At 33.5% G+C, this 10,219-nt stretch overlaps 1 protein-coding gene across 1 annotated transcript; it reads right to left on the minus strand.

Annotated features, from left to right (window-relative positions):
• Window positions 1–330: 330 nt before the first annotated feature.
• LOC145724124 (aladin-like) lies at window positions 331–10,133 on the minus strand. Its single transcript, XM_081972222.1, has 6 exons — window positions 9,894–10,133; window positions 9,293–9,838; window positions 6,797–7,050; window positions 6,015–6,184; window positions 727–919; window positions 331–669 (listed from the first exon to the last, which is right to left on the minus strand). The coding sequence occupies exons 1-6, from the start codon at window positions 10,020–10,022 to the stop codon at window positions 462–464; spliced, it is 1,500 nt and encodes a 499-aa protein (XP_081828348.1). The 5' UTR covers window positions 10,023–10,133; the 3' UTR covers window positions 331–461.
• Between the last annotated feature and the right edge of the window lie 86 nt (window positions 10,134–10,219).

The raw sequence follows: 10,219 nt of genomic DNA on the forward strand, positions 1-10,219 counted from the left end.
TGTGTATGTTGAAGCTATCATGTTTGGCTTGTAATTTCTCAATTTCTTCGCATTTTTGTTTATAGTAGTCTTCTTTTGCTTTCCTCATTTTTGAGCGGAGTATTCGTTGTGTTTCTTTATATCGTTGTTCATTTTTTCCTTTATAGCTTCTCCTCTTATCCATGAGATCAAGGATTTCGCCAGTTATCCATTCTGACGCCAGTGATTTTTATTAAGTCTTCTTAAAAAATTGAATTTTGTCGTAATTTTTGTCAGAAAAATGCATATAATCCAGAGTTTTCTACTATTGGGACACCCGGTACAACTACAGGAACGAAATAAAAATCAATGTTTTAATATAAAATATATTATCCACCAAAGTAGAGTGTAATAATAATGATGATAACAATCTTAACTAAACATTCCAATTGCGTTACTTAAAACCTGAAACAATCTCATGAGTCATTCGTTAAACAAAGATTTTAAATACGAGACAAATTAAAAGACCTGCAAACAGAACGATTCGGTTGCAAGTTTTCACTAGTACTATTAGTCAAATCTGTATAAATAATAGGATAGTACTGAACCCTTCCACTGCTCCACGCAATAGTCAGACAAGCGCCATTATCAAAAGTGTGCTGGAAACTTATGGCACTCGGTTTTTCTTCGGGTAAACCAACAACAAGTGAACTGAAATCACAATAAAACTGGTCACTTAATGTACTAGTGATTTGTGGACGGTCGTACCCAGATAAAAGCTGTAAAGTGGGCTGCCTTACAATACTAAACAGTGCTATAGTGTTAGTGTCTTGGAACATAACCGCCAAATATTTTCCTTTCGAGTCTGTTTCCATGCACTGGATCAAACCTCCTACCATAATTCCGTTTAGGTCAGTTTTAGTAACGTCGAACATTGGCAAGGCTTGACTTGATGATGAATCTATTAAGATATAACATATACAGCCTTTATAAAGTAATGGAATTTTGTTTTGAGAGAAAAGTTCTTGACTCTCTTTGTCAATTGACTTGTTTAAGTAAATTATTTATGCCAACATAAATTGAACATTATACATAAAACCAACCCACTGACAATAACACCGAAAGTAATTTTTTTAGATCATCAAAAAATCAACAAATTTTACTGGGGTTTGGACTGTTATTAAGCTTGATTCATTGGTCTATGGCCTGACGGAAAAAACTTTGACTTGAATGCACTATAATTGTACTAAACAGGGTAGGAAAAAAGCGAGTACAAAAAAGGTACATTTTGAAGTATGTAGTCCTTAATTAACCAATTTTCTTTTTTTGGTTTTATTTTAACACAGGAAAATGTTGTTCAGGTCCATATCTCGGGAAGTTTTGGGCCATTTCCTAATTAACGTCCTTTGTCTCAAGAAAGTTAGTTTGTCCAAAAAAATGCTATTTAATAGTGCTCAATCTCGAGTCAAGGCAGTAGCTTTAATCTGTCAGGTGCTGTTCCCATATTACATGTTATAATATAACCCCCTTGATACAACCACACAACCGATACAGGATGTCCAGAGACATTTGAAAAGCTCCTCCCATTCTTTAAATATTGAAAACTGTTACCAAAATCCTGTGGATTGTCACAACAAACAAAGAAAGCTCTTCCACCATCTCTAAAGGGTCAAATTAATGAAAAAATACTTCTTTATGTCATACAATTATCAAAATTGTAGTCTGAAGCTTTATCTTAACTTTTGATCAAAATATTTTATATATTTTGTCTCCAGATTGTCAAATTGAAGCCAGAATGATTTTGGCTGACTTTGAATAGTTAAAAATGTTCCTGATGACTTTGGGTAATCAAAATTATTTGACCAAGCTGTCAAATTAAAGCCGGAGGGTTTCTTTCTGTCTTTTAACAGTCAAAAGTGATGCCTAAAACACTTACACTGTCAGAACAAATACTAGAAGCCTTGCTAGTGTATCTAAATACAACGCGTTTTGTACTGTCATCCGGATGTCAAAGTTCTTGTTTGAAAGTCTTGTTATTGTCCCCAAACTGTTAAATTAAAGCCACAAGACTGATGTCTTAGTGAATTGTCAAGTAAAACTGATGTCTTAGTGAATTTCCAAGTAAAACAAGGACGCCGTTCTTATTTACTGTTTCCGGTTATCAAAATTTTTTACTGCCCAAATCCTCCCACAGCCAGAAGACATCGAAAAGTCTGAGAATTGTCATATAAAATCAAAACAGTTCTTAATAGCTTTGTTCGGGTTTATGATTCTGAACCGTTCAGGAACTGATTTCGACTATCTAAATGGATGGGATAAGTATTGCTGTGAACTGATTTACAGGACTATATACAAATTATCGTGCAAATTGTCCAAATCCATATTCGAACCCAAACATAGCTAATATATTCCGGTTATCAAGACTGCTTGGAAGCCTTTTTTATCCCTAAACTGTCAAATTGAAACCAAAAAACATCGAAAAGTCTTAGAATTGTGAAATAAAACCAGAACAATTTTTAATGTCTTCCGGTTGTTCAGATTGTTGCTTGAAGACCTTTTTGTCTCTAAACTTTCAAATTATAGCCAGAAGATATCGAAAGTCTTAGAATTGTCAAATAAATCTATCGAGGACGGTTCTTAGTGTCTTCCGTATGTCATAGTTGTTGTCTGAAAGGTTTCTTACTACTCCCAAACTGTAAAACTGAAACTAAAAGACATCGAAAAGTCTTAGATTTGTCAAATAAAACCAGAACGGTTTTTAATGTCTCCAAACTTTCAAATTATAGCCAGATGATATCGAAAGAATTAGAATTGTCAAATAAATCTATCGAGGCCGGTTCTTAGTGTCTTTCGTATGTCAAAGTTGTTGTCTGAAATGTTTCTTACTATCCCTAAACTGTCAAATTAAAGCTAGAATACATCGAAAAGTCTTAAAATTGTCAAATAAAACCAGAACGGTTTTTAATGTCTCCAAACTTTCAAATTATAGCCAGAAGATATCAAAAGACTTAGAATTGTCAAATAAATCTATCTAGGACGGTTCTTACTGTCTTCCGTATGTCAAAGTTGTTGTGTGAAACTGAAAGGATTCTTACTACTCTCAAACTGTCAAACTGAAACTAAAAGACATCGAAAAGTCTTAGAATTGTCAAATAAAACCAGAACGGTTTTTAATGTCTTCCGGTTGTTCAGATTAATACTTGAAGACCTTTTTAATGTCTCCAAACTTTCAAATTATAGCGAGAAGATATCAAAAGACATAATTGTCAAATAAATATATCTAGGACGGTTCTTACTGTCTTCCGTATGTCAAAGTTGTTGTCTGAAAAGTTTCTTACTATCCCCAAACTGTCAAATTAAAGCTAGAATACATCGAAAAGTCTTAGAATTGTCAAATAAAACCAGAACGGTTTTTAATGTCTCCAGACTTTCAAATTATATCCAGAAGATATTGAAAGTCTTATAATTGTCAAATAAATCTAGGACGGTTCTTACTGTCTTCCGTATGTCAAAGTTGTTGTCTGAAAGGTTTCTTACTACTCTCAAACTGTCAAACTGAAACTAAAAGACATCGAAAAGTCTTAGAATTGTCAAATAAAACCAGAACGGTTTTTAATGTCATCCGGTTGTTCAGATTAGTACTTGAAGACCTTTTTAATGTCTCCAAACTTTCAAATTATAGCGAGAAGATATCAAAAGACATAATTGTCAAATAAATATATCTAGGACGGTTCTCACTGTCTTCCGTATGTCAAAGTTGTTGTCTGAAAGGTTTCTTACTATCCCCAAACATTCAAATTGTAGCCAGAAGATATCGAAAATCTTAGAATTGTCAAAGAAATCTAGGACGGTTCTTACTGTCTTCCGTATGTCAAAGTTGTTGTCTGGAAAGTTTCTTACTATCCCCAAACTGTCAAATTAAAGTTAGAATACATCGAAAAGTATCAAAATTGTCAAATAAAACCAGAACGGTTTTTAATGTCTCCAAACTTTCAAATTATAGCCAGATGATATCGAAAGACTTAGAATTGTCAAACAAATCTATCTATGACGGTTCTTACTGTCTTTCGTATGTCAAAGTTGTTGTCTGAAATGTTTCTTACTATCCCTAAACTGTCAAAGTAAAGCTAGAATACATCGAAAAGTCTTAAAATTGTCAAATAAAACCAGAACGGTTTTTAATGTCTCCAAACTTTCAAATTATAGCCAGAAGATATCAAAAGACTTAGAATTGTCAAATAAATCTATCTAGGACGGTTCTTACTGTCTTCCGTATGTCAAAGTTGTTGTGTGAAACTGAAAGGATTCTTACTACTCTCAAACTGTCAAACTGAAACTAAAAGACATCGAAAAGTCTTAGAATTGTCAAATAAAACCAGAACGGTTTTTAATGTCTTCCGGTTGTTCAGATTAATACTTGAAGACCTTTTTAATGTCTCCAAACTTTCAAATTATAGCGAGAAGATATCAAAAGACCTAATTGTCAAATAAATATATCTAGGACGGTTCTTACTGTCTTCCGTATGTCAAAGTTGTTGTCTGAAAAGTTTCTTACTATCCCCAAACTGTCAAATTAAAGCTAGAATACATCGAAAAGTCTTAGAATTGTCAAATAAAACCAGAACGGTTTTTAATGTCTCCAGACTTTCAAATTATATCCAGAAGATATTGAAAGTCTTATAATTGTCAAATAAATCTAGGACGGTTCTTACTGTCTTCCGTATGTCAAAGTTGTTGTCTGAAAGGTTTCTTACTACTCTCAAACTGTCAAACTGAAACTAAAAGACATCGAAAAGTCTTAGAATTGTCAAATAAAACCAGAACGGTTTTTAATGTCATCCGGTTGTTCAGATTAGTACTTGAAGACCTTTTTAATGTCTCCAAACTTTCAAATTATAGCGAGAAGATATCAAAAGACATAGAATTGTCAAATAAATCTATCTAGGACGGTTCTTACTGTCTTTCGTATGTCAAAGTTGTTGTCTGAAAGGTTTCTTACTATCCCCAAACATTCAAATTATAGCCAGAAGATATCAAAAGACTTAGAATTGTCAAATAAATCTATCTAGGACGGTTCTTACTGTCTTCCGTATGTCAAAGTTGTTGTGTGAAACTGAAAGGATTCTTACTACTCCCAAACTGTCAAATTGAAGCTGGAAGTCATCGAAAAGTCTTAGAATTGTCAAATAAAACCAGAACGGTTTTTAATGTCTTCCAGTTCTTCAGACTATTACTTGAAGACCTTTTTAATGCCTCCAGACTTTCAAATTATATCCAGAAGATATTGAAAGTCTTAGAAATGTCAAATAAATCTATCTAGGACGGTTCTTACTGTCTTCCGTATGTCAAAGTTGTTGTCTGAAAACCATCTTACTATCTCCAAAACTGTCAAATATAATAATATTTCAAGTTTCACTCACTGGGCACACATATAGGACTTGTCCTGAAAAGTGCCACAAACTAATATTAATTTGTTAATTATTAATATTAATTTGTCTGTGGAAGTACTTACGTTATCTAACAGATAATGTCGGACACGTAACGGCATTAGAATGACATATATAAAGCTGCTAATATGGCTTAATTCAAGATTCAACACTTTTATATCTATTATCCGGATAAATCGATATTTCTTCAGCGCCTAAAAAGGTCCCAAGACAACTTGTATGGACGTAACGGTCATGTGGTTACTCTCTTATGGAATTACTCTCAGAAGGTTTGAGTACTCTTTTTCGGGTAAATCCATATTTCTTTAGAGAGAGACACGCGATGTTAATTGGAAAACGCCCAAAAAAGTCCCGAGATATTGATCACAAAAACAACGAAACTTTTTTGAGAACACAGTGAGTTAAAGTCACCGTTTTTCACGACAGCAAAAAGCAGATAAATCAAGCTCAATGACAGTCCAAACCGCAATAAAATCCGTTAATTCATTTCAAAATGGCGAGGTAATAAATGTAGAGTTTGTAATGTATTTCTGTACTGTTTTTAAAAATAACCAGTTTAGACACAATAAAACACTAAAAAACTAAGTTAAAGGTAAAGAAATATATTACCTGGATCGTTGGCAAATACTAGATCACTTTTAACAATTACGCCATAAATGATTGGTTCTGTGTTGGTTGCGAAAAGGAGTGTAGTGCCGCAATTTGACCAACATGCAGACTGAACACGTCCACTCAATACAGTCCAACGTTCGCATTCCCAATTTCGATAATCCCATACTCTATGAAACACTTAACTTTATTAGAACACTGTTAAACCGATTTTTATTAGTGTTGTTAGGTTTGTCATCATAAATGGTTTTAATTTGTTATTTTAAAATGTCCATAAAGCTCAAAAACGCACACAGTTCAATATTTAATGAACAATTCATACAGAGTGTACAATATGTTAGTCAAGAGCTGTTCTTACACTAAACAGTCATAAAATATGTTTTAAAACTAGAAGAGGAATGATTATGAAGACATTTCTATAGACCAAACATAATACTTCTTTTTTGAATTTTAGAAATTCTAATCTTGCTGTTAAGTATTAATTTACACGTAAAAGTGTGCTTTAAACTAACTTTCTTGAGGTAAAGTGATTGAAATAAATGTTCAATAACTATAACTACACATTATACAGCAAAATCTGCTTGCTGTGTCACACTGTAATGTGTGGTAACTGTAATATCTCCAATAAAGTACACCAAATTACAATAATATACTTTGACTTAAAAAATGTTGTTTTTACATTATGTGATTGAAGTATAAAGTAATAGAAATCCAAGTAGAATTTGCCCTGTTAAATTTTCTGTGAAGAAAATAACTCACACAATACATAAATAAAAACAAACCTGAAAACAACTCCATCCGAGCAAGTAAAAAGCTTTTCTCCAGTAGGTGACCACTTAACCAAAATATGACCAGAACCACCAGGTCTTTTCAGTCGATCGGTACGATCGAGTTCAGGATCCCACACTAAAATGCTACTATCACAGGCAGCAACACTAACAAGCAAATCTCCTTTAGGAGCCCAAGCTATACTCATCACTGGTCTGTGCTCTAGCCTATACAGTATAGTGGCATTACTAACTGATGGTCGTGAAACCTACCATAATGGAATATCGGATATTTAAGTTAAATTAAGTTTTAAAATTAATTACTATGATTCTTTTATTTCAATATTATCACACAACATAGTGATGGGCGTAAATGTACCGTGACCGGTTATTTTGGAAAGTAAAATTGGAAAAGTAATATTCAGTGTGACAGAAAAATTTACCAATTTTACCAGCAAATTCCAATTTGACCAAACCTGAAAAAACACTACAAAATTTGGTACAGTCAGGGAGAAAAGCGGTGTCAAAGTTTAAACTGCTAGAAACACATTATGAAAGGACAGTCAGGGACAAAATGGCCTATAAAACCCACTTGGGGGGAGAAAATGACTGTTTTAAGCACATTTTTGGAATCCTCATTAAATTTCCTACCCAATAAATTGAAAAAACTACAAAATTTGGTACAGTCAGGGAGAAAAGCGGTGTCAAAGTTTAAACTGCTAGAAACACAGTTTGAAAAGACAGTCACGGACAAAATGGCCTATAAAACCCACTTGGGGAGAGAAAATGACTGTTTTAAGCACATTTTTGGAATCCTCATTAAATTTTCTATCCAATAACCTGAAAAACATTACAAAATTTGGTACAGTCAGGAAGAGAAGCATGGTCAAAGTTTGAGCTACCAGAAACACAGTTTGAAAAGACAGTAAGGGACAAAATTGCCTGTAAAACCCACTTGAAGTGAGAAAATGACTGTTTTAAGTACATTTTTGGAATCCTCATTAAATTTCCTATCCAATAACCTGAAAAAACATTACAAAATTTGGTACAGTCAGGGAGAAAAGCGGTGTCAAAGTTTGAACTGTCAGAAACACAGTTTGAAAAGACAGCCAAAGACAAAATTGACTGTTAGATCCACTTGGAGTGAAAAAATAACTGTTTTAAGCACATTTTTGGAATCCTCATTAAATTTCCTATCCAATAAACTAAAAAAACTACAAATTTGGTACAGTCAGGGAGAAAAGCGGTGTCAAAGTTTAAACTGCTAGAAACACAGTTTGAAAAAACAGTCAGGGACAAAATGGCCTATAAAACCCACTTGGGGGGAGAAAATAACTATTTTAAGCACATTTTTGGAATCCTCATTAAATTTCCTATCCAATAACCTGAAAAAACATTACAAAATTTGGTACAGTCAGGGAGAAAAGCGGTGTCAAAGTTTGAACTGTCAGAAACACAGTTTGAAAAGACAGCCAAAGACAAAATTGACTGTTAGATCCACTTGGAGTGAAAAAATAACTGTTTTAAGCACATTTTTGGAATCCTCATTAAATTTCCTATCCAATAAACTAAAAAAACTACAAATTTGGTACAGTCAGGGAGAAAAGCGGTGTCAAAGTTTAAACTGCTAGAAACACAGTTTGAAAAAACAGTCAGGGACAAAATGGCCTATAAAACCCACTTGGGGGGAGAAAATGACTGATTTAAGTACATTTTTGGAATCCACATTAAATTTCCTATCCAATAACCTGAAAAACACTACAACATTTGGTACAGTCAGGAAGAAAAGCATGGTCAAAGTTTGAACTAGCAGAAACACAGTTTGAAAAGACAGCCAAAGACAAAATTGACTGTTAAATCCACTTGGAGTGAGAAAATAACTATTTTAAGCACATTTTTGGAATCCTCATTAAATTTCCTATCCAATAACCTGAAAAACACTACAAAATTTGGTAGAGTCAAGAAGAAAAGCATGGTCAAAATTTGAACTGGCAGAAACACAGTTTGAAAAGACAGCCAAAGACAAAATTGACTATTAAATCCACTTGGAGTGAGAAAATAACTATTTTAAGCACATTTTTGGAATCCTCATTAAATTTCCTATCCAATAACCTGAAAAACACTACAAAATTTGGTAGAGTCAGGAAGAAACGCATGGCCAAAGTTTGAACTGGCAGAAACACAGTTTGAAAAGACAGCCAAAGACAAAATTGACTGTTAAATCCACTTGGAGTGAGAAAATAACTGTTTTAAGCACATTTTTGGAATCCTCAGTAAATTTCCTATCCAATAACCTGAAAAAACACTGCAAAATTTGGTACAGTCAGGGAGAAAATCAGTGTCAAAATTTGAACTGCCAGAAACACAGTATTTGTAATTTACTGGTAATCTACCAGTCAAATTTTCCTGGTAAAGTAAAATATTTACTTTACCGGTAATTTACCCATCACTATCTAAACATGTATTACATTAAATTGAACACCAATATACAACTGCTATTTTTGCACTTACCAAAGCATTTGGATCAATATTCCAGACAATAATCCCTGTTTCATGAGCTACAGCTATATCAGTATTTGAAGAAGGTCTCCAAGCTATGCAAGTAATATTCTTTTGCTGCTTGCACCTCAAAAGAGGGTTGTAACTACTTTCTGTACTAAAAATCCTTACACTATCATCTGAAGTTACTACAGCCAATTTAGTACAATATGGATGCCAGGCAATACATCTAATAGTACTGTTTGCCCAGTTTCTTGTTTGAGCCATCATATTAATCAGTGTAAACCCATCATATTTTATATTGGGGTTTAACTGTAACCTGACTTTTTGTACTAAATTGTACACCCACAGCAAAATGCTTGCAGATTGTGATACTAAAATTTGATTATGAGATTTGGCCAAGTGTATCGCTTCTATGGGTCCTTGTTCATAGTAAACTTGTGTCAGTTGTTTCAAGAAAGATACATTGACTGGTAAGAATAATGCTTTGCCCTCATCCCCTGATGTTGTGGCATGTAGCTGATCTCGGGTAATGTGAATTTTTGGATGTTTAGCAACCTATTTCCATTACAATTGTAGTTGTTCTCATCAGTTTTTACCAGATAATACATACCGAATTCATAAAAGATGTTACATTGCTACAGTCAGAACCCAGATAACAAGCCCTTCCGTTTACTTCGCAAAGGGAGACGTCTTCAATTGGTGGTTCGAAATCCAATAAAGTACGCATTGTTGACATCATTAGTGCTGTTTTTTTTATTAATGCTTAATTAGGGGAAATATGGATTGGAAAACCAAAAAAGCATAAAAACAACAGTTTCTTAACCTCACTAAATTTAAATTTTGACGTTTTACCGGTTGGTGAAGAGTTTGAGGTTAGGTTAGATAGAAACGTTTTTAAATCGATAGTCGTATCGATATTACTATTCGTACGAAAAT

Source organism: Ips typographus, linkage group LG2, assembly GCF_016097725.1.
Source record: "Ips typographus isolate SLU linkage group LG2, UJ_Ityp_2.0, whole genome shotgun sequence".
Taxonomy (NCBI): domain Eukaryota; kingdom Metazoa; phylum Arthropoda; class Insecta; order Coleoptera; family Curculionidae; genus Ips; species Ips typographus.